At 42.6% G+C, this 25451-nt stretch overlaps 2 protein-coding genes across 5 annotated transcripts in view; both read right to left on the bottom strand.

The window, feature by feature from the left end:
• The window catches only part of tnfsf10l (TNF superfamily member 10, like), a 319815-nt gene extending 306611 nt beyond the window's left edge, over positions 1-13204 (bottom strand). For both annotated transcript variants that reach the window (XR_012926833.1, XM_076028048.1), the window contains exon 1: positions 12616-13204. Coding sequence is in view for 1 of the 2 variants with exons in the window: in XM_076028048.1 (XP_075884163.1) it covers positions 12616-12864 (249 nt within the window). In the remaining variant the exon portion in view is untranslated. The remainder of the gene's footprint in view (positions 1-12615) is intronic.
• A 7486-nt stretch (positions 13205-20690) lies between these two features.
• LOC142889342 (uncharacterized) lies at positions 20691-25295 on the bottom strand. 3 transcript variants are annotated; one of them, XM_076028012.1, is made up of 3 exons: positions 25142-25238; positions 22710-22794; positions 20691-21869 (listed from the first exon to the last, which is right to left on the bottom strand). In XM_076028012.1, the coding sequence occupies exon 3, from the start codon at positions 21834-21836 to the stop codon at positions 21102-21104; it is 735 nt and encodes a 244-aa protein (XP_075884127.1). In that variant the 5' UTR covers positions 21837-21869; positions 22710-22794; positions 25142-25238; the 3' UTR covers positions 20691-21101. The 3 variants fall into 3 exon arrangements, with proteins under 3 accessions (XP_075884127.1, XP_075884125.1, XP_075884126.1); XM_076028010.1 differs by lacking the exon at positions 25142-25238 and adding an exon at positions 22889-23033; XM_076028011.1 differs by lacking the exon at positions 22710-22794 and having other exon boundaries at positions 25142-25295.
• Between the last annotated feature and the right edge of the window lie 156 nt (positions 25296-25451).

Here is a 25451-nt window from a genome sequence, read left to right as displayed (position 1 = left end):
CTCTCTCTCTCTCTCTCTCTCTCTCTCTCTCTCTCTCTCTCTCTCTCTCTCTCCAGGGAAGTGTTTCGTCTTTTGCAAATCTGAACTGAGGGAATGGACATGAAAGGGGGGCCAAGGACAGAAAGCATTTCACACATTTTTTCATGTGTGGCCTGATGAGCCCTTACATGCCATCAGTTGGGGCAAGCAACAAACATCAGGCCAAGGTCAAGATATTTCCAGTGATTATATAACCATTGCTATAAAACTTTGCGGGCAAGGCTTTAAATATGACCCCTATATTCTAAGAAATGGATTTTACACCAACTTTTTTTCCCATTAGAGAAACACAAAGGATTCATGGAAACATTCAAGTCACTCATAAGGTTGTGTTCTTTAACATTTTAAATTGTATGGTGGCCAAAATAAACTAAGTGGCCACTCGCTGCAGTGGCTTTTTAGTGCACATTCCAGCCAAAGAGAGACACGTCTTCAAATTGAACTTTTGAGCCACCTGACTCTGATGTGCCTATCAAAGTTCTGAACCTCGCAAGTCATTGAGATTTATTTCACCTTTATGAGCAGAGGACTGATGGCTACTGTAACCGATTCTATATTGCTGCATGCTGGTTTGTTCTTGCATCGTTTGTATTTATCTAGACTGCACGGATTCCCTGTGGTTCTATAGAGTAGATACATCAACTTAATGGAATTTAAATACTGTAGTTCCTTAAAAACAGTTTTTTTTCATAGATCATGAGGAAGGCCAAGATGGATTTTTAACTTCCTTCCTTCCTTACCACTCAAGTGACTCGCTTTCCTTGAAACGCCAGTCATCTGTGAATGATTGTTTGGTCTTTGGAGACTGTCTATGATAACAGCAGCAGGTGGTTTACAGTGCTGAGATGAGCCGACTTTGTCAAGGTTGGGAAAATGTCTTTGAAAACACTGGCTTCTGATTAGCCGAATAAAGAATAATGTTACCTTTACAACTCCAGTTCATGAAGTGAGAGTTGTGATGACTCTATTCTCTGCATGACTGGCAACATAAATCAGTTGATGGCCGCTATAATATCTCCTTCGCCTTGTTGATAATTCATGTCTTCTTTTTTTTTTATTTGCAGGCAACTGCGGAAATCCCTACAGTGCCATCATCGGGAACTAACCCGCCTCCATCTGAAACCTCGCGGTGAACTTCAGTAACTCCTCCCTGGACAGCAGTGAACATATGCTCAGTTGACCACCTGCATGAGAGCTGCAGTCAAGTTGAAAATGTTGCTGAAGCCGAGGCTCTACGAAATGAAAGAAAAAGGCACCAACAGTGCAACGATTACAAGACCCCAAAGTGCAGAATGACACAGTGCAAGCAAATAAAATGAAAAATCCAACCATAACTTTACTACTTTGGAAGAAAAACATAATGTTTCACAACTTATGAAAAACATTGCATCATCAGTGTATTTTATGAGCGATAAAAACAAAAAAAAATCTAGAGATTAACTGTTCCATGTGGTTGCAAACTAGATAAGCCATTTTATCTTTGACAAAAAAATGTAATGTAAATATGATATATGCAGTGGGTCAAGGAATTTAAGTCGAGGGAGTCGACAGATGAATTCTTGGTCTTCTTAGGAGTATCCGTTTGAAGCTTTCCACTATGACAAACAAACAAGATTCAGCACCCAGAGTGTATTTGACGATGAAACAACAAGCAGCGGTTCTATGACACTGAATGTGACATGGAAACAGCAGCTAATCAGTCTGCCTTTGTTTCGTGGCACCGGCTTTCTTTGAGTCCTGCTTAGTGCATTTCTGTGAGGTAATTGTTTTACCTTCTAATAAGAACCGCAGGAGCTGACATGTGTGTTTGATGCTTTGGCTGTTTGTTGGTTTACCACGAGGCTGCACAAGCCCTTTTGTTCTTGTCTACAGTCGTGCACGTGTCTGCAAGTCCCAGTGTTATTAACTGAGGGACGGACCGACAAAAAACCCCTCCCAAGATTTGCGTGTGGCGCATCTGACCTTTGCTTTTGGATTCCTTCCATTTTAAATAAAGTTTAAAGACATACAAAGGGAGGGTGGGCCTGCCTGCACACTGCTGCTATTCTCCTCAGTTTCCCCGTTCCATAAAACAATTGACAAAGTTACTGTTTAGTTAAAGAGGAGCGGTTAAAACCAGCGGTGTGGTAAGTCTTTGCGAGTTTACCGTAATTGCTTTCATGGGGATCCGATGTGTTGTCAAGGTTAGTCACATTGTCAAACTGAAAGCTGCGGTCTTAAACTCGCTGCTCTCATGCTGAGGCATGGGTTTCTGTTTCTTGTCATCTGGCTCACAACGGGGAAGGAGGGTGGAGCGAGAAGGGACAATGAGACGCGAGCAAGAGGAGGTCAGGACTTTCCAGCTCGTCTCAGTCACCTGTGCACACATGCCAATGGAAAAGCCTCAGGGTGCTGGTGTGGAACTGGCAGTAACAGGGAAAGAAGAGTGATTCCAAAGAGAGGAGAATTTGCTTTGATCACTTTCCGAGTGCAGGCGGACGAGTGCGGAAAATAATTCATCTATTCTTGCAAAAAAATAAAGATCGCGGCGCATTGACGGAAAAAATATGGACGAGTGTGAGAGCCGGGAAGGTCTTTGTGATTTTACCCATGTGACCTATTTACTATAGTGACTGAAGTCTTTTCCTTCTCGCCAATGATTTGAAAATGACCGAGAACAGAGTGCATCTGTCTAACATTAAATTCCGCTGGCCACCGCCGCCACCAAATCATTAAGAATATTGTTCAAGATGAGGTATTTTTTTTTGGCTCATTTTAATGGGTGCCTGGCCTCATTTAAAGGCTTTGTGGACACTCGTAGAGGGAGTTAAATTACACAGTAGAACCAGAGTAGATGACATAAGTACATGTTTCTCACATCCCAAGGGATTCACAGATTGGGAGCTTGAATTTGTTGGAGGGGGACGGGAACATACCTCTGCTTAGACAGACATTGACCGGAGGGCGAGGGGAGAAAATCAAAGGATGTTGCATGGATGGATGGATGGATGGATGGATGGATGGATGGAAGGATGGATTGTGTGGGGCCAGTTGATGCATTCGTGATATTATCTACGCAGACATACAGCCTTACGCAGGATATGGCAACGCAGCTTTTAAGTCAGCATACGTGACAACCGGTATGAAGGAAGCCAACAGCTGGACATCATTTGTAGTCCCTGTGTATTCATCGCCCCCAAGTAACCCTGAATTCTTTAGCTGAGCTGTATAGTTCTAGGGGGAAATGAGTGGTTTGGGCTGCAGCACTGCAGTACTTGCTGGATGACAACAGTGCTGGATTGAATTTGCCCGTCGAACCTGAGGCCACAGCTCAACTGAAAACACACCGTGTGAAATGAATGGTTAAGGTGAGTTTTGCTGCTGCAGGAGCTTTCGGGTGCCTGTGGGTGGGCAGGACCACCAACGGTGGTCACGCATGCTTCTGAGTGTGAAGGTGGTGGTCAGTATGATTCACTGACTGCTATTCACAAGTGTTATTGTAGTGTCTCAAATTTTAGCAGGTCACTGGTTTTTTTTTTTTTCCCGTCTGATGGAATCCCAGTGTCCTGAGAAAGCATGAGTACACTTGGAAGTGGGCACTCCTGGCAAAAACTTTGTAAGACACTCGTAAGACAGCACTTTTCCAAGATCGGAAAAAAGCAACAACAACCGAGTCAAAGGAAAGGTTTTCCTTTACGTTTTCCATTCATTCATTTTCTATTCCTGCCTCTGCATTCAGGGTCAGTGCAGTTCAGGGTGCTTTCAAACAACCATAGGAACCAAAAGACAATTTAGATTTGCCAATAAGCCTAGTGTGTGTGTGTGTGTGTGTGTGTGTGTGTGTGTGTGTGTGTGTAGAATGTGGGAGAGTACCTGGAGAGAACCCACACAGACACCAGGAGAACATGCAAACTCTACACAGAAAGGCCCTGAGATTTGAACACCTCCTTGCCGTGAAGCAACGGCACTGGTCATCTCTCTTTAATGTGATGCCATTTCTTTTCAATGGAGTTTTCAGTTGAGAGAAACACAAATCAAAGAAATTCATTTTACGAGGTCAGAAATGGAAATGGGGGCATGAAATTGTGACATTCGAAAAAAAAAGATGAAGAAGAGTTATGACTTTGTTCTGCAGTTTGTTTTCCCATTCTTTGATCATGAGTTTCTAGGGTTACACTTTTCACTGTCCCTACCCAAACAGCATCAGGCTGCCCTATGAGTACATCCAGGTTTTTGTGAGATGTTTCATGCTTAGATCTGTGATTCTAATTGGAACTTGAGCTTGGGGAAAAAAGTGTCTGCTAAAAATGTTACCAGCTAAGATCTGGTCAATCTCTTTTGGTTGTTGGCTCAGGGGTCACAGGGGGTCTGATGGACCCAGAGAGATTTCCAGATTCCCAGAGACCCACGCAGATACAAGAGGAACACGCAAACTCCACACAGAAAGGCTCCAGGAGACCCCGGGATCGAACCTGCAACCTTCTTGCTGTAAGAAGACAGCGCTAACCACTGCACCACCGTGTCGCCCTGGAGAATAAATACTAAAAACTGAGCCCTTCAAAAAAAAAGCTGAATTGGCCATTGCACATTTAAACAAAATCAGTTCAATCATTTCCTCAGCCAAGGTTTAATGAGAGCTAATCTTGCATCCAACCCAAGATCTGCTTTTCCATCTTCACTTGACACACAAACCTATCAAACACGCTCCAAAGCCTGGCATCTAAAGGGGGTTTCAATTTCCTAGCTGACATGTTGAGGATGATTTCACCTCTTTAAGCAAAGCTTTTCTTCATGTTTCCCCAGATGCAAACTAAACAACGTGCGGGGTTCAATTTTATTTTTCCGTAGATTCACCCACTTTCACCAAGTGCTTCAAGGTTATGTTAAGTTGTCGAGACACAGCCAAAAATCTGCTCCAGTTTGAGGGCGGCGTTACATCAGTGTTATATCAACACATACGATAAAGCCAGAAACACAGTTTTCCAAAGTGGGACAGCCAGGAAACAAAACAAATGGCAGCAGTGGTGCACCAGTGGTCGATGATGTTGATGTCAGCTGGGCGGTTGATGTTGTAATATTTGAATGAGGCATGCTCTCAATAAAAAGCTGCAACGTTCTGTACATGACGCTGAACCAGAAACACACTTTGTCAAGTGTTGAGATTTGATGCATTTATCAGCACATTACAGCATGTTGACGGAGCAAACAAGGAGATAGCACACATAGCAGCAGCTGGTGGCACCCACACACACACACACACACACACACAAACACACACACACACACACACACACACACACACACACACACACACACACACACACACACACACACACACACACACACACACACACAGATAGAGACCCTAACACACAAAGCAATGTAAAGACGCAGCTGTGAATACACTCTAATGAGCATTCCCACATGGGAACGCAAATATCCTGTTTTCACACGTCAAACTGTTAAAGCAGGACACACACGCGTTCAGTCTTAAGGATCATGACACAACGTGTCCAGCTGGCGCTTCGCTCAGTTGTCCTATCTGCAACGAAGCAAAGCGCCAGCTTTACTGTCAGTTCTAAATGTACACTGCTTGCATGTGAGAGGGTTGATTTTGAATGATTCATTTGTTTTTGACTCTCCAAATGATGTCAGTCAGTCCTTATTAACAGAAAGAGCACTTCATTCTCACCAAACAGGGTGGGGAAATACGGGCTGTCTGTTTGGGAAATAACAATGACAAATATGTAATATACTGTATTACATTTCTGGAAAACCTTTAGTATAATTAAGCGATTTCAAAGTTTTATTATTTGTATATGCAAATCAAACAGAATAAAAGTTATACTGTTGTTCAGCAGTTCTCAAGCCATTTATCTGATGACTAGATGGATCTACGTCATAGTTTATGACTTCCTCATGAAGAATTTGTTTACAAAATATCTGCGAGAGATCAATGAAAAGTCCTCTTCAGGCTTTCTGAAAACCATTTTACTTAAATTAACTTTCACAACACTGTTCTGCACGTCCCAACAATTTAGGGCCATTAATTTTGAAGGCTGACCATTTGAAAGCTCACAATTATGGCATTTATCAAAGGACTTCAAAGTAAATATGACAGTGACGGCACGGGATGTTCACCGCTGTCATTTTAGTGAAAAATAACTGAAGAACAATTTACTGCTTTTCCTCTGGATTTATAGTTGATGCTGTTTACAAGTCTAAAGGTGCCCTGTCTGAATAATAACACAGTATTAAAAAAAAAAAAAAAGAGAATGATACAGAACATGAATTTGAATTGAAACACTGATCATTGCAACATCTTATTTTACTAATCTCACAAGATCTTTTTCTTTCCCGTCCCTCCGCGTCCAAGTCTCTGCTCATCTCTTTTCATCCGCATCCAAATGCTGTGATTTTTTTTTTCTTAACATTTCGCAAGTCTGTACAACAAGGCAGTGCTGCCTGCGCCTCCAGAGGTTTCACTTTATTCGTGTGCATGACTGTTACTGTGGCACTGGTGTTGCAACACCAGGTTCCCTTTCTTAGAAAATCATACAGCAGCTCAGTTGTGATTGAAAAACTAGCTCGGAAGTTTTGTTTGACATTTTTTGTGAAGTTTTATTCTCTGACTTTGTCCTCCCTCACTAAGTCAAAAGCAGGAGGCCTCTCGCAACATCAGCCACGCGCGGGACACAATGCATGTATAGCACCAGTGCATGGACTCCAGGCCTGCTTTGCCCGGTGCCTTTTAAGTGTGTTAGAACCCAGGAAATATAGATTTCTTTAACGTCGTGGAAACACACAAGCACAACCAACAAACCACTTCGGCTCCAAATTTCTACCTCATAAAACGCAACAACAAGAATGCTTGTGTCACTCCTCAAAAATGTGTTCCTTCCCTGGAGCCCTAGGAGCAATTGTAACCCAATTCTCCCTCTTCAACCGTGAAACCCGTAGATCGCACAGGCTGGGGGTCGGGAGCTCAGAGAGACACACAGGGAAGAGAGAGAGAGTTGGGGGGGGGGGGGGGTTGCAGTGTCTGCTGGGGTTGGGTTGTTTTTTTTCAGACGTTGAATTAATGCAAAATATGTGCAGCCAGGGATTTGGTTAAACTCCTCATTAGTCATTGCTGATGTGCCTGTGGGCCAGAGGTGGCAAAACTTTTCACATTTTGTACTTAAGTAAAAGTATGGATACTTAACAAAGAAAACACACTGGTAAAAGTAAAAGTACTGATTCAACTCCTTTACTCAAGTGAAAGTAAGAACGTACGGGGTCTGGAATGTACTTCAGTGAAAAGTAAAAAATACTTCTTTTTTTTTTTCCTTTAATGAAACAATATATTTGTCGTGACAGAATAATCTGGACAGGACTGACCAGAGTGACCCAAAACTACACAACAGCAGACTTCAAATAGCTTCACTTTAAGCAGTGACAACGAATTACAAAAACACAGTTAAACACAAAAATAACAAGCATGTCTTTCTCAATGTTAAGAAATAGAAAGTACAGATATTTGTGTACAAATGCTGGGTGTAAAAGTAAAAGAGTACTCAAGTAAAGTACTAATACCTGAAAAATCTACTTCAGTACAGTATCAAAGTATTGGTACCTTGTTACTTGTTACCACCTCTGCTGTGGGGCTCACCTGCAGCTCTCTGCGTATGCAAGAAGAGGTCAAAGGTCACCCTTCCACGCTGCCCATTAAAACGCTGCCGTACGTCATCCCGCTTGCTCGCCAAGCGCACGGTCGTTCTCGTCAGAGCGCTTCCCGATCGGGCGCACGAGTAAAACCCGATCCAGTGAGTGTGAAACTCTGGGGTAAATATAAAGCAGATTGATGGTTGGGAACGCAGCAACTGAACCATGCTGTTCCATACCGCACTATAGGCGGCCGAACATGTGTGACAGCTGAGGCCACGCTGGGAGGCAGCGCCAAGAAAACCACCCTGGGGCCTTGAGTGAAGGAAAATAACAACGCTGGGCTGGTAATAAGACTTGTTTAATCCAGCTGTATGGATCCAGAACATCAAGTTAGAACCGAGTCAGGGGCACGAAGCGTTCAGCCAGAGATCCGACAGCTCCTCTCCCCTCCTCTCCACTTCCACAGCCGGGTTGCTGTGTTGTGTCAACTAGGCAGTGTCAAGCACTGGGTGTGAACAAGATGCCTTTGCAAGACAAAATTCAAGCAACATGCGCACTGGTGTTTGCAGCACTCATCATTCAGTTTCTGGCCGCACAGCCAATAACTTCTCACCTCAGACGTTCAAAATCCAGCAGGATGAAGCGGCATCAGCACACAGTGCTGGAGAATGAAGCCACCACCACCAACAACAACAACAACAACAACAACAACAAGGCTTCTATCTCAAGTTAGCTTAATAACTCGATGACGAGCTGATTCTGAATTTAGTTTGACCAATTCATCACTTTGTAGATGAAATGTCATTTGCAGGGAGGTGGACTCATGTAATCCTTAGAGTTTTAAACTGCCTTTCACATGTGTGATTTTGAACTACCAAACTACTGTAAAACACCCGATGATGTCATTTGCCCCATTGTTTACGACGACACCAACATTCCTGTGACTGAAAAAGAAAAAATGTGTGTGTGTGTGTGTGTATATATATACATATATACACATGTATGTATATATATACATATATATATACGTGTGTGTGTGTGTGTGTGTGTGTGTGTGTGTGTGTGTGTGTGTCTTCATTGGAATCTGACATGCAAAGATCGAGCCCATCTGCTGAAAAACTCTGCCCACAACCTCAGGGCCTCAGGTTAACATTGAACTTTTTCAATCTCATTTTGAGGCCACAGCAGTCTTCCTGCTCAACACGCTCGACTGCAAAGGCCGCGCGTCTCCGGCTCCGGTACTCCGGCGAACCTCCTGCGTCTGTGAAGGCTCTCACTTCCATTCATTGCTCAGATCTGACTGCGATTTCAGAGCTGGCAGTGGGGTGCATGCTAAGCAGAAGACCGTGGCGTGCCGTGAATTGGTAAATCCTGCGGAACTCCAAGACATCTTACTCAAGTTACACATTGCATTCAATCGTATGCATAGGCTTCTGTAGACCCAAGTGAAGTCACTCAGACCGGAGAGAGACGTCAATGAGCTATTTTGACTGAAGCCGAACAGCCTCACACGCACAAATTCACGCATAACCTGTGCTTGGACATTTAGCGCAAACTGAATCAGACCACACACACACACACACACACACACACACACACACACACACACACACACACACACACACACACACACATAGTGTATTGTTGAATTTAGTGGTGACTCAGAGCCTATCAGTGAACCCAAACAATAATAAAGTAGAGCAGTGAAGTGTGAGGAATGGAATGCCAATCTCTTTCTCTCTCGGACATGGACAGACAGACACACACACACACACACACAGTGAGAGAGAGAGAGAAAGAGAAAGAGAGGAAGTGCCAATTTAATCTCTGATCAACACAATCGAAAAAGAGAAAAAAAAATAGTTCACTCACATTAATTGCCATGCAACCAGCGGTCACACAGGCACTCAAAGCGTATCATAAAGATGAATGTCATTTATTATGAACTTAATTTCACTGTTAAACAACAGAGGTCTGATCCAGGAAGCCATAAAACAACTGTAACTTAATAAGGTTTTGAAAGGTAAAATAAAGTAAAATAACAACAAAGATATAATCATAAAAGCTGTATATTTTTCCTTCTTGCGCACAGCTGTAATGTATGCAGACGATGTCATATGCTGCAATTACAAAGGCCGATATAATAATAAACGCTAGAAAGAAAGCTAATATACCCTACCCTCACCCCGCTCCCAAAATAGTCTCGAGGAAAACACACCGGCACTTTGAACTTAATATATTTTGGGAGAACTTTTGGCTCGGCAGAAGTGGAGTGTAAATACAGCAGCGAGTGCGGCGGCCGTGATCGGTTCCCTCCGGTATAAAAATAAAATCAGTATCAGACACCAACGCGTCTCAGCACAAGGAAGAAACGCGCACTGCTGTTTGAATTGACGGACCGCGGCAGACTACCTGCTGGTGAAATGCTTTTCAAAAAGAAAAGGAAAAAACCGACGAGTCAAAACAATGAAGGGAAAATGGGGAGAAGAGAGACTTTCAGTTTGTCGGCAAAATATTAAAACTATCAAACTATGAACTGTTGGCAAAGACTCTGTACATTTAATCTACTGGCAAATTATTATCGTATAAATATCCATGGTTCATCGCAAAATTCTAACAATTTTTGCTCAACAATTTGAAATATAATTCATGAACTGTAAGTTTTGACAGTATTGACAAAAGCAATTGTTCCATGAAAGTGTTAAATGCTACATGAAAAAAGTAGCTTTTGATTTTGTTTTTTGCCAATCAGGGTAGATTTGTTTGGTCAAATATCTCAATGAAATAACTGAAAAATATTGAATTGCTCCAAATCTTCTAAAAAAAAAAAAAAAAAAAAAAAAAAAAACATTTTAGTGAAGATATTACAGTTGGGTAAAAGACACAATTAAAATGCAAAAACTAAGAAAAATAGGTTGAAGAATGAGTTATGAAAAAAAGGAGAAATAAGAACACGTAGTAAAAAAGTCAATTAGTATGGATTCTTCATTTTAAGACAAAAACAGGATTCTGTGAATTTTTTCCTATTGACCTGCCAACAAAATAAACTCAATGCAGTGAATCAAAATCGTTCTTATTACACCAGGATACTCAGGCGGCGGCCCTTCCAGTCGGGCTCTCACAGCTTGACGCAATGTAACGCACAGTGACCAAAAAATATCCCAACAAAAGATATTCGCTTGAACTTTCTGTATTTACATACGTGCGCAGGTTTGTTGTGCGATAGCGGCAGCGCTGCAGCGCTGGATCGCTCCACATTGTGCGAAGCTCATTGTTCCCGACCACCTTTTGTCTTAAGCGGGCCGGCTGGCACTGGGGGTGAAACTCCCCCGCCTGCCATTCACAGAAGGGACTGTTTCCAGATTAAAAATAGACGGCCTTCGCATGAGAACCGGGGGATTCCCCTCGTGCGGAACACATAGCTGTGTGACTTGAAGCTTCCCTCTGGCCAGCAGCATCTCCAAATTATTCCTCATGATGCCACTTCCTGCCAACATGTGACATGTCACACAAAAACCACCACATGACTGAGTTTTAGCAATAACAATCTTATCTTTGAAGTCTGGCCTAAACTTAAGATAACTTGGACCCGCTGTGTAATGTTTCATGTCGTCTGCAGTAAATGGAATTCAAAGTGCATGAGTTTGACAAGCTGGACTTCATCCACCCGTCTTCTCCGACCCGCTTCCTCCTGCACTCACAGTTGGGTTTCGCACTGTGGGAGGAAGCCGGAGAACCCGGAGAGAACCCATGCAGACGCAGGAAGAACATTCAAACTCCACACAGGAAGACCCCAGACCCGGAATGGAACCCGCAACCTTCCTGCTGTGAGGTGAACCCTTAAGATTAGGCGGGACAATCGGACTTTTCTCATCATAACCGAACTTTATTTACCTTCCTGTATTCATCTGTGTACACACTATCTCCACTTATCCGGCACTCAGGAGCCAAAAAACAAAAACTAAAATCGTCTTGTTGAACAAAACATCAGATTACCATGAACGGCCTTTAAATCCAACTGCCGAGTTGCTCTTTGTTTTGTTTTGTTTTGTTTTTTCCCCCAGCAGGATGTGAACGTGAGAAGGTTTTTGGGTCACCTCGCTGTAGCTGAGCAGGTGCAACAGGTTCGCCAACTGATTTTACTGGCCTAATGTCTGCATTTAATTCCAAATAAAGCCTCGCTTGTGCTGACACACAACTAGTGTGCGTAACTATTTTTCACCTAGCCATTCAACTTTGTACGCACGCAGTCCACACACTGCTGCACACCTTTACTCCAGGGTTTCCCTTTTTCCTCACTAGCAGCAGGGACAAAATCAAACCTGTTGCCTCGTCTGGCTTGCGTGTCATGACTTGACATGCTGCTAACTTAGCAACATCACTCGCTAATGAACACACATGAGAGACCAACCCACCTCGGTTGACCCGCGTGCTCCAAAATCACCAACTCACTGCATGGGGGGGGGGAGAGACACTATACCTTGTGTTGCCTCAGATGACGACGGTATATCCAAAACTTAAAACAGTTGACTTCCATCCATCCAAGGCTGACGACAGAGATGAAGACCGCGGTGGGTCATCATCTGTTCATCAGCCTGCCAAGTTTCTTTGTTGTGTTTGGTTTTTTTTTTATGGCTGTTTCCCAACGCCTGAGAAGTCAAAGGCGGGGGCGAAGTGAAACCCGTCCAGAAAGTTTTAAAAACAAAATCATCTCCCCAGGCGACTGTGCACAAGTGCTGAACTGAGATTCATACTAATAAAATAAACAAACAAACACACACACACACACACACACACACACACACACACACACACACACACACACACACACACACAAGCCGTTTTTCACTTCAACTGCAAAAATGAACTGACATAGAAAGACGCGGGTTTGAAGCTTTCAAAACAAGAGACGCAGAAGTGGATGTGATGAAGACAAGCCCGAGGTCTTACCTGCGATATGGACATGTTCAGGTAGAGGAAGAGCCCCGTGGTGGAGGCGACCTGCAGCACCACCACCAGTATCACCACCATCGCCACCCACATCTTGGACGGCGTGTCCCGGCGCCTCGTCCCGCTCGGCCCGCCGGCCGGGACCATCATGTAGGTGGTGGACTCGCTGCTCACCGACCTGAAATAATCCTGCTGCTGCTGCTGCTGCTGCTGGTGGTGCTGCTGCTGCTGTGCGCTCGGAGTAGCCATGGCATTCCCGACGCATGAGCAGACCGCAAAAAAAGGCAGAGAGAGGCGCAGAGAGGCTGCAAAACAATAGCCGGCGACAATAACCTCTCAACCGGCTGTGGTGCTGCTGCTGGTGCTGGTGCTGGTGCTGGTGGGTGGGAGTCAAAGAAAAGTGCTCAGAAGTTGCAGCACAAAGTTAGTTCTCCTCCATGTGTCCGCCGCTTGATGGAGCTCCTCGGTGAGCTGGGAGGTTTTTAGACTGTGGATGCGTCCATGTTTGAAAAGAAGAGGAATAAAGCGAGGGAACGTTGGCAGCAGGTTCGATATTCGCCGGCTGGAGAAGCGGGCGGGACTGCCGGAGGTGGCGGCGGGCGGCGCGGGACTCCTTCGCCTGAGCCGAGAGAGGGAGCAGTGGGGAGGGGCAGGCTTAACCTCCTCATCACCCTGGAGCTGTGGAGGTATGCCGTCCCCTCCTCCCTCCCTCCCTCACACACACACACACACACACACACACACACACACACACACACACACACACACACACCGCTGCTTCCCACACTGGGCCACAACAGAGTGTATTCTAAAATGCAGAGATAGTATTAGTATTATCACCTCTTGGCATTAATGTCCCGCAATCCCCCCCCACAGGTTTTAAGCCGTTCATGTCGTCATTTATCCAGGACGGTTTTCACTGTGAGGAAGAGGCTCAATTCCGGACTGGGCCAATAGAGGGCGCGCTCTCTCTCCAGTCGAGTCAGATGTGTTGGTTTAAGATAAACTTGAATAAATACACTTTGTTATCTGGTACCAATTATCCCAACTTTACCCGAAAAATAGGATTAAAGGTGGAAAATATATATATATATTTTTTTTACTTATCTTAAGTATCTTAAGTATTTTTTTTTAATTGGCATTTTATTTGTATTTGTATATAGTCCTCTTTAAATTCCATTCGCTGATGCACTATTTCACTGTCAGCTCTGTGTTTCTGCCTCAAGAGACACAAGACTTTTGTTGCAGTCCAAAATGTTTGAACCTAATTATTAGATTCTTGTTTTAAATTTGAATCCAAATTTGAAACAATATGTACTTCCAGTTCTTAATATTAGCATTGGATGATTCGTATTTCACATAGCACTGGTATCCACATAGTTATGTTCCATTGTTTTGGGATGGTTATTAAAACTGATTCAAGGCACAGACCCACCTAGAATATTTCTCAGCCGCCTCCACTGATTTCAATCCAACTTGAAAAAATGAGCGTTGACTGCCAGTAACTATTGCTTCTGCTGACCGAGGTTGCTGTTGATGCGTCAGCTAAACGAAGTGAAAGCTCTTTTAAAGTTATAAAAGAGAGCATTTATGACGAGAACTGCAACCCCGCGCAAAGATTTAAAATGGAGGGAAGTCGGAGGTGAGACTTTCACCAAGGAGTGAAAATAGGATTAATGCTTGTGAACAAATGAGAAAAGAAATTGTGAACAAGATGAAGAAGTGTAAAATCAGAGGCGAGAAGGAGCTCTGTCATTTATTATAGGTTCCCAGCTGATCCCTCCACTATTTCTATTGCAGATCCCCGACCTTTTATTAACACTTTGAGATGTTGCACATCATGCATTATAATACCCTTCAATACAATGCAGCCACATATGAGGTGAGTGTGGAGCAGAACTGACACACAGCATGTGTGACTTGCTCCATTCTCTACAACTTCCTGTTAAATGCGGCCTCATAATTTGGTGCTCCGTTCAAACTGCCCAGCCGCTCACTTGAATGCTTGAACTGCCCTGCAACACCATCGCACCTGTGATTTCAGCTGCACCTCTACCCTGTAGAACCTAATGGGGTTTATTGATGTATGTTTTCTCCTCACTCCCTGTAATGCCGATGTGAACCTGCTGTGCGGAGCCGTGACTTCTTGCTTCTGCAATAAACATGACAATCGTGACTTGTCTGACTGAAGGTCTTTTCGAAAAGAAAAGAAAACAAACAAATGCAGACTCTTACAGTGTCTTTTACCAACGTGGACATGAATGTGATCACGAACGGATCACAACTAGAATTCTGCAGCTCTGCAGGCAATTAACTACAATGGAGTTAACGGAGAAAGGCAGATATTTTAGGACTCTGTACAATCAATGCCACCTCCTCAGCCCCCCCGCCCCCCCCCCCCCCACACACACACACACACACACCTAATTGATTGAAAATGAATTCATTGTGCCCTCAGCCTGATATTGCCTGTTTTTGTTTGTTTGGTCTGCGATGAACTGGCGACTTGTCCAGGGTGTCCCCCTGCCTTCGCCCTAAGACAGCTGGGATAGGCTCCAGCAGACCCCCGTGACCCTGAGCTCGGGACTAAGCGGGTATGGAAAATGAATGAATGAATGAATGTTTGTTTGGTCTTTTTCTCTGTGTTTGTTTTTTCTACCTGGAACGGGTTAAGGCAAATGGTGAAAGAAAATAAATAATAATTTATTTAGAATTTAAAGATCAAGCAAGTTCATCCGCTTTGGAGCTGTTGAACTGACTGACAGCTTTTTCTTTGTTTGTCTTCCAACTGGAAAGCGAGTCAGTGTGCTGAGACGTCAGAGCTGTTTATCAGGGATGGAAGGCAGACGAGGCCAACAGGCCAACAGGCACCCACCCTCAAAGGGAGAACCAAGTCTCTCTCTGTCTCTCGCTCTCTTTTATTTTGTAACTTGCCCAGTGTTTTCAAATGAACCACTTCAAAAAAGGCCTTAGAAGTCGAGACATGAGAGGCACAGAACTCAATTCATCAAATAAATACTCAGAAAACCGTAAAGAGCCCAAATTTCTTGCTGTTCCTTGTAAATCACATTCACATTTTATTTTGTGTATTTTATTAGCTACCAAAAAACAAAAAAAAGAAATCCCAAGTTCATATCCCAGAAATGATGTTTGCATGTCATGATCACTGTGCTACAGATGCCGTCTGGTGCAAAGTTTAGTGGAAGCCATCCATCCATCCATTAAACCGAGAGTTGCTGCTTTAACATTGAGTCTGAATTTGACAGTGTCTGTTTTTTGGAGCTTTTTTTTTTTTTTTTAGCGAAGAACCTGCCGCCACCTCTCATCAAACTCTGCCACAGTTGGGACAAAACAGCACGTTGAATGCACGAAACTACATCAAGCAGCTTCACTGTGCAATTGATGGACAGTCTTCATGGTTGTCAGGTGTTGGTGGACTCAAATGCACGACGAGGCGAGCAGGGTCGTTACCGGGGAGTCGGTCCGAGGACGAGGCGGAAGCAGGTCTCGGAGACGGGCTGTTGTCCACCGGGGAACGAAGGAGCGCAACAGGGAGACAGGCGCTGGATTACTGGTGCAATGCAAAACAGATAATCTGGCAACGGGGGAACATGGGAGACTGGTTAATCAAGGCAGTGCAGAGCAAAGGCGAAGATTGTTGGCTATCAAGATCATAGGTGCGTTGGCTTGGAGACCGTGACAATGGTGAAGAGGTCCTTATTAAGGAGAGTTGCGCAGCTGAACCTTGCACGCTTTCTTTTATTTATTTTTTTTACAGCTTGCAGCCCTTTATGTTGTTTTCCAACAGTGTCTCCCTGAGACAATAAGCAGACACACACGCAATGAGCATCATGCAATTTATGTGGTGATAAAAAAAAAATTAATTCCATCAGTCAAATCTGATACATATGATGCTGAAGGCTTCACAGTAATTGTGCCAGCGCAACTTGCTGATTCTTGAGGTCACAGTGATTGTGAAAGTGTTGAACGATGTTACAAAATCAAGTGTTTCTGCGAAACGCAGCACTTTTTTTTTTTTTTTTTTTTTAAATTAGTTCTCCTGATGACTGTGACTGCAGCTCAAATAACAAGGTTTCTTCAGGAGAGCATCTCTTCACAGCAGGCTGTGACTGACACATTATATCATTTTTTTTTGGGTTGAAGATTTTTTTTCCTTCAATTTTTTTGAAAAAATAGAAAAATACAGATGTATTTTTCGGTGTACTTTATGAGAACATTTAACATAAATGGCACGCACCTTTTTAATCTTTTTTATTTTGTTGTGAAATGTTTTTTTTTTCCCCATTTATTTTCAGATTTCGCAGTTTATGTATCCATCTTCTATCTCCGCTTACCCCTGCACTCATCGTCGCAATTAATATATTTGTAGAACAACCACTGAGCAGAGTCAACCGTAGGCCTAACGGTACAGTTTAGTGACGTCATGGTTGCTTCAGCGCACCTCGGAACGCCTTCGCTAAGTTCAAAGCTCACATGGAATGCAAAGAAATACGGCAACAAAATATGGTAACATCAGTAATAATAATAATAATAATAATAATAATAATAATAATAATAATAATAATAATAATAATAAATAATAATAATAATAATAATAATAATTATTATTATTATTATTGTTGACACAGGATTTTTTTTCATTGCATCTTTTGATTTCAAACAGTCCTTTAAATGCGGATTCGTGATGGACACACAGCGATCATCACACCGTCTGAAGGATCGTATGGCTCTCTCTCTCTCTCTCTCTTTCGATCTAATCGCGGAGCGGCCTGTTCGGAAAATAAACCGCGGGAATCGTTTTTCCCCTGTAAATGGAGATGACATGGAGCTTTTAAACTATTCATCTTTTTGTTTGATGCTACAATCAATCTATTTCCAAAACGACGCGGTTCACATATGTTTGCATTACAACGCGCAAGAAAAATAACATAGATTGCCCCTGTGTTAAATGGTAAATTCCGATGAGGAAACAGAAAAAAATAAGGATGACAATCCGAAGCTGATTGAGTCTTATTTTATCCGCAGCTACCGCAACATTTCATTGTCGCAGAATTTTTAAGAAAGCTTCTGCAGGAAAATGTGAATATGTAAATGTTTTGTTGTTGTTAAGTTGGTGGATCTGTGTTGTCCGCACTGAGAACGCGGTGATTGATGGGTTGTGAACGGTACTGAGACTCGGTCAAGTAGAATCAGTTTTCTTGTGTTTCTGCAGTTCTAACCAGAGAAACCCAGAAGCTGTGCGCGACGGGTCACGCGGGGCTTTTTTTTTTTATGTCTTATTTTAAAATGTACTATTTCTTTTATATCCATTTTGTTCTGTTCTCATGTTACATGAATGCCCAACTTCGCAAAAGCGCTGCGTAAAAACGCGTGTAACGTTCAATATTATCATCCAACAATTTATGAATCTGATTGTTATTGTTGTTTAGAATTTGACTTAATGAACTATTCCTTCTCCTCCTCTTCTTCTTCCTGTTCTTTCTTCTTCTTTTTCTTTGTCTTCTTCTTCTTCTTCTTCTTCTTCTTCTTCTTCTTCTTCTTCCAATATAATAATAATAATAATAATAATAATAATAATAATAATAATAATAATAATAATAATAATTATTATTATTATTACATATATGTATATTATTAATTCATTATGATATTATGAAATTAATATGTGTAGCTTGTTGGCTTTCATCTTATTTTGAGAAAAAAAAATCATCTTTCAGTTTTCATTATTATTGCCTTAATGTAAGCCTTTTTTAAAAAAAAAAAAAATTTAAATCACATATTTAAAGTGTAAACAATAATAATAAATAAACTAAACTAAACTTAGAAAGCTGCTTGAAATGAATAACAAAATTAATTTTCAAAAATTCAAAAATCCTGTCGGTGGTTTATTAATACTGTGTTACTCTAAAGAAGTGTTTTCTGCATAAGGCACACCAGGGAATCATCAGAGGCAGAGAAAGAATTGCAACACTGAAAGAGAAAGGAACACATGTCAGGGAAGAACACTTGGGGCCGGTTGGCAACGTCTGACTTTAAAAAACAACACAAAACACAATCCTCTTATTCAACAAAACTCATTCAGTGCATTTATTAGCGGGTTTGTATGACCACTTCAGACAACACAATGCTTAGTGAGGCCAGTTAATGGAGACATATGGAGATACTGAGCCTGCTCTGTGGAACAGTCCTCAGGTTTCTTTTGTGGCCGGATGCAAAAGTCTCTGAAGGTCAGACGTCTTGTGATTCATGGAGGCTGTTGAAATCCAGGTGCCATCCTGATATATTAGCTGAAGTCAGAGCTTTTCAAACCAGCCGTTGCGCTATTGACCAAGGGTCTAAACCAGACCTGAGCATAGGAACAGAGAAAAAAAATAAATAAATCAAAGTGAATTCAAAACACTTGAGCGTATGCTTCTTTCTTTATTGTCCTGAGTTTAAAGCATACCACCAGAGGACGTTACATCTTTGTTTGGGACATATTTCAAGATGACACGTTCATTGATTTGAAGTAAGAAACAACCACAACTTTTAGTGTCACGTACGTATTCCCGGTGTTGCTTCAGCTCAACCCTCAGTGTGAGGAACAGCCCACGGGATCACTTTTCCTCCTGCTCTCCAGAAACAGCCCCTCTGTAAACAGTCGTCCGAGTTCTAAAAATGATGTTTGCTCAACCTCACTTTGAGGGGTCCGCTGTGGGCAAACGGACTTCCTCCTTGGTTATTTGAGTTGCCTAACTCAACCCTCGCAAGACCACTGTGGCCTCGACAAGTGAACTTTCACACTTACACTGTGGCTGGGCATGAGAAGGAACGGACACAAGGAGAACAAAGAATGTTCAGTACATCAGAGAACCGTTTAAAATGAACATTGTTCAGAAAATGCTTTGTGATCATCAGATGTTATGAAATCTGAAATTAAATACATGTTCCACTTGTCCAGATGTACCTGTGTGTGTGTGTGTGTGTGTCCTCTGACTCTGCAGTCGTCCACCAGGCCCTGCTGCTTGTCTGTGTGCACTGATTCTGACTGTGGCTATTTGCGTGAATGTGTCAGTGTCCACTGGCGATCAGTGGACGGGAGTTAAATGTTCAACCTTAGCATTTCATTTCAGACCCAAAGGGCTGTAATCATGTCAAAGTGTGTGTGACACGTGAAGCTTTTGTCCAGAATAATCTCAAAGACGCCCCTGGAATGTAACTGGCAAAAAACTACTTTTCAAATGTCCCCAATAAAACATTTCCAGATCTTGGTTTCAGCACATGACTCCATTTGACTCCATTGTAAAACGCTATGCTTTGGTGTGTGTGTGTGTGTGTGTGTGCGATTCCCAGAAATCAGGATTTTTGTGTCTCTTTTTCACAGCCTCCTGCAGTAAGCAACCTGGATCTTTGTTTTTAGCTCCCTCCTTAAAATGAAGCTCCTTTGTAGCTTTCCATTGTTTGGACACCTGACTGAGAAGGACATCAATCCCCTCAGAGAAGTAGTGATGTGATGTCACAAAGGGCTGATTTCCACCAGTGTGATCTTTTTTTTCTTGTGTGTTGTCGAGTTCTCCTTTCTGGCAATCTCAAATATTTCATTTTTTGCATTGAAACTTTTGCTCGTGTTTGGTATTTTTTTTATTTATAAAACAGCTGGAAGACAGGAGGAGGAATAAGATCACCTCTCCGGTTTTTAGGTACCCTTTTCGTAACTCTCAAGCTCTTTAAGTGCAAGGGACTTTGCTTGTCGATGTGCCATTAATTACAGACCACACTTAAACCTGGGGTGGACGCAGGTCCTGCAAGTTGCCGACATACTTAGGGTCAAGTTTCCTCGTAAGGTTTAAAAATGTCCTGAGACAATTCATCAAGGAATACAAGCTGAACAACAAAAAAGGAGAGAATGTACCTGAAAGCTTAGGAGGCCAAAATTGAAAACTTTAACTGTATAATTCGTTTAGATAACAGGCAGTAAAAATTTCTCTGGGATACTTTTAGCCTTTCTTTGTGATAAAGTGAATGCTGACACTGTTAAATCAAAAACACTGACAAAAAAAATATATAACATTTTGTTTTTGTTTTTTTTGCTTTATTTGAAAATCTGAGTAGTAAAAACACATAAACCTTTACAAAGAAAAGTTTCAGTCCTACACGCATAGTCAAAGAAAAACAGGATCTGAATCCATTGGAGCGGTGGGTAACGCTGAACGGTCCTCTGCCGACGGGAATGCATACTCGTTGCCATCTAGAGGACATTTGTGGTTACTGCAGCTCAATGACGGCATGGGGAAGATCCTTTCCGTCTTCCGTTTGTTGGGAGAACGATGCTTGAGCATGACGCCAATTTCTCTTTGACAGACTTCCACGGAGCTATACTGAGGCTTGTCAGTCCAAGACAAGAACAAGCATTGTGTAGGGATGAGGTAATGACGACTTCTGCCAGCCCGCAAACTAGGACCTTAATGTAAATATATTCTTCTGCTTTAGGATTTGGTTCGTAGGGCTGAGTTGATGATGCTGCATGAGAGAACCTCAGCAAATACCTCAACGTTTTCCTCCAAATGACCCCGGTCCACATGCTCAAGTCCCGCTGAATCACTTCTGGGCAGCGAGCGCATCAAGTGCTCCATCAACTCCTCCTGGGGGTCGCTTAGAGCACTGGCTGACTCATCCTGGCCGTCCTTTGGGGTGGGCGGTGGAGGGGAAGGAAGGAAAACCTTTGCCAAGCCTCCCTTCAGTTTCCTGGCAAAGCTCTCTCGGCCCCTCTCAAATTCAGGGAGGAGAGGTGTGGTCGGAGGGGCATCAGGGTAGTCGAGAGACCCCATGGGTGGAAGGCCGCATTGGACCAGATTGGACTGAGCGTTGTGAGTGGACCTCTGGGTCTCCATCTCCACCTCAGATTGATCAGTGGAAGAGAGACGAGCCTCTGCTTTATCCATCTTTCCACCAGTCGATGTCGGGTTCCCATTCAGACTTTTGTCAATTTCCACAAGGGCGCCTTCTATCGCTGGAGCGACCAGACCTTCAGCCAGCGTCTCCTGGTTCTGGTGATGTTGAAACACCACAGAGTCCTCCTGTGTAACCACCAGATGGTTCATAACTGCCTCAATAATGCTCTCCATCTTATTTTGGGAAAAAGTCTCAACAACCGCATTGCTGGAGGGCTTTCCTGCGAGGGCTTCAGCGCTGTCAGGGTTGTACAAAGTGGACTCTGGCATCCTGACATCTCCTGGGACCTCTTCCACAAGATTCTACCAAGGAAAAACACATTGAAATGAGCATCATAAGCTGGAGGCTTTGGCCATTTGAACTGATTTTTCACTTGCACGGTCTTATAAAAACGCACGTATAGTTCCATGTGCGATACGGCCAAGCCAGCCATTTTTTTGAGAACACCCTGGACTATCGGACTATGTTTGTTAGAGGGATGTGGGGCAACAAACTTTAAAATTTTCTACTTCCAATTAATTTCATTTTATACAAAACATGCAATTTCCATTCTCACCTTTCTAGAATGACCTGAACCTTCTCGTAGTGATTTTTCTTTGATTGTTGTGAAGTTTTATAAAATATAAATATTCTCGTAATATTTTTCCATGTTTTCTCAACATCACATTTTAAAAACAAGTTTCGGGAGACATTTTTCTCTTTTCAGTTTTCTGCAACTCAAGAAGAGTTCATGGATGATTAATGGACGGCCGTGCCACTGGGGCCCCTCACTTTCTAATTTAAGTCATTTCTGGGCTGAGCTTGTTAAACTGCATGAAACATAGGAAACAATAGCGGGAAAGTGATGATTGAGTTCACACCAAACATTAGAAAAATCGCACTGCAAAGAACAAAACTCAGTGAAGAGCCTCTGGAACCACAGGCACCAGAGATAATTGATTGACTTGAAAGCAGTGAGCAGTGACAACCAACCAAGTCTGAGTGGTCACCAGGTGAAAACCTCCAGTCATTAGTGGTTTGTCTCGGTACCCTGACACCACCAGTGGGCTAAAGAGTGCTCTCTGGCCTCACCACCACACAATCCATGAGCCAAACGCATAAAAATGTTCAAATTGGCTTCTGAAAACAAATAAACATCATACCCCATTATGAGTTTTCTTCCTCCCCCTTCTCCTCTTTTTCTTCTTCCTCTGATTATTGGTACGTGGCACTCTGTACTTAGCATTCCTTCAGATTTAAGATTTTAAAGATTGCATGTTAATTAGTAGTCAAAGACATAAAAGAGACCAACACGGCCAAAGGACCAAGCAAACAAACTCACTTGGATGACCCCATGACCACAGACAAAGAGAGTCAAAGACCCCTCCCATGCCTTAAGTACCCTTCCTCTTCCTAGGGTTCCACCTCTGATGGGTGATTGGTTAATCAGTCCACCTCAGCCCACCTGATGTCTTCTGCTAATGACAGATTGGTGGATTTCCTCACATGACGTAGAACTTGGTAGAAACTCCTTCATCTTCATGAAGATGATAAAAAATAGAGATCGAGAGAAGCAAACACTGCTCATGTCTTTGTTTTGTCTTCCAATTGTCTTTATTCCTGCTAAACCAAACCTACTGGTTTCCCTCAAATTCTGTCCAGTTCCCCAATGGGAGTGATCGGTCTTCCTCTCAAGTTTCAGATTCTAGGTGGATATTAGCACATCATATGTACCCTCTATCAAACTACACTCCTTCATTCCCCACAGGTCCCTCCAACTAGGCCTCCTTTTCTCTACATGTCAACAATTCAACCACTGTCCCTGCTCAGCCTGTGCCACTGCCCTCTTCTTCTTACTTTGTAATTCTTCATGGTACAGTGTGTAAAAATTCTGCCATCTAGTGGTCAGATTTTAGAGCACGACACTCATTCGCTGGCACTTCCTCTCCCAAGCTTGCTAGTGAACAATGCTGCCTGTCAAACGTCAAAAGGAAGTCCGAGATAACGAGCATGTTGAGTTCTCCATCCCACTGGGAGGTTCCCGTAAACACCTACACCTATTTAAACCATCTGTTTGCCTGGTGGGTGAATCTTTCTGCAGACGACGCGCAGGCATCAAGTACATCATCAAGTAAAGTCTTAATCCTCAGATGGAAAGTGTGACTGCGGCCGTGGCCACAACCTGTCACCATATGAGTTGTCTGTCAGCCAGGATGTGACAAACAGGAAGCGTGTTTCATTTTTCAGTTTGACAAGAGATATGACTGAAATGAATGTAGAGCTTCACAGCAGCGAACTCGGCAATTCTTCAGCGGATTTCAATCGAATATTTCAGAAAAAATATTTGCATGGTTGCCGCTACGATGCTTTATGAAATGGAGCAGAGGGGACGTGAAAAGCAGGCCAGCTTAATCTGCTGCTGATCATATCTGATGAATATATGATTAAGGCACATCTGTACTACACTTCTCGCTCTGAACTCTTTCGCCACGCAATGAATGAAAACAGACACATGCATGAGGTCTTTGTTTTGCTAAGTTGATTCAGGGCGTGAGGGAAGTCAAAAACCTCCATGTGACACTGGCTGTTTCAATGTAAAATAAATACAGAGATGGGGTACCGTCCGAGACAAACGTGCTCAGCGAGTGATTTCCATTTCTGAACGGTTCATTGAAAGCTGCTGTCATAACAATGTTGGTTCAGAAGTCACTTAGCTTCAGGGAAACACTCATTAGCGAGTGGCAAGCAGCGTATCCACATCACAGTAGGTCATTTGAAATCAAATACTGTAAGAGCACTATGGGAATACAAGCTGGACTATTCATTTGCCTGTTATCAATTGCATTAAACTCATTTCAGTCTAAGTCTAATTACATCAAGTCAATATTTAGATGTCCAATCCCTTTTGTTTCAACTCTCTGACTGGATGAAATAGTATAAATGGTGAATTGAAATGGTTCTCTGCTTTTGGATCATAATCTATGCATCTATTTAATTTATTTCATTTTGACACATGCAGTTGATAAGCACTTGAGTGAAATACGCAGTGACACTCACAGAAATGAGTTCAAACAGCCATCGACGTCACATTGTGACGTATGAACTCTGACGTTCATATAATTTCTGACCAAATATTCTCCAGCCTTGAGGAAAAAAGTTGATTCGAACTATACGAACAGCCTGAATCCTTACACAATTTCTACACAGTTAAGGTAATAGTGTCCTAAAATGCCTGATCGTTCTAAAATATTTTTGATTCCTTCTAACCTCTTAATAAACACACCAAACAAGCTGTAGGCGTTCTCAAAATGTATCATGTTATGTTTTATAATGATCAAATCATCACTTATTTATGATGTAAATAATTTAGCTGAGTATTTATTTGTTCAAGAGCACAGACAACAAAATTACACACAAATATTTGTAACGTATGTAAGACAACTAGTATTTTTCAGATCTGTGACAGATGATTGACTATAATATTCAGCAATGACTTTGCTGATAACGTGAAGATTAAAGTATAGTAGACAATATACACAGCAACAATTATACAGAACAGAGGGCCAAGCGAGTTGTTTTCTGCAGGGCAGCTTACCATCTGGCGGTGATCTTTTCACCTTCCTTTTGCTGGGCTCAAGTGAGTTTACGCGGAAGTAATGCAGAAAATTATTATACACGTTTTGCATAACTTCCTGTTTGCATGTCTGAGTGTGAGGGGTGCGCGAGAGAGGAAGTGGTTCGCTTACATGACAACACTTGTAACACTTAAGGCCCCTTATTGGCAGAATTTAACACTTTTTTTTTCCCAAACAATGCATCTCTTGCTTGTAGTCATCTAAAAATAGTCTTTTAGTTATTTTTGCTTGCTCCACTTTTCAGATTAATTATGTGTCAACAAACTGTAC

Source organism: Nelusetta ayraudi, unplaced genomic scaffold, assembly GCF_046127955.1.
Source record: "Nelusetta ayraudi isolate G7.1 ecotype Tasmania unplaced genomic scaffold, CSIRO-AGI_Nayr_v1 ptg000022l, whole genome shotgun sequence".
Classification (NCBI taxonomy): Eukaryota; Metazoa; Chordata; class Actinopteri; order Tetraodontiformes; family Monacanthidae; genus Nelusetta; species Nelusetta ayraudi.
The sequence above is the reverse complement of the archived record's forward strand: the minus strand, read 5'-3'. Positions and strand labels throughout refer to the sequence as shown.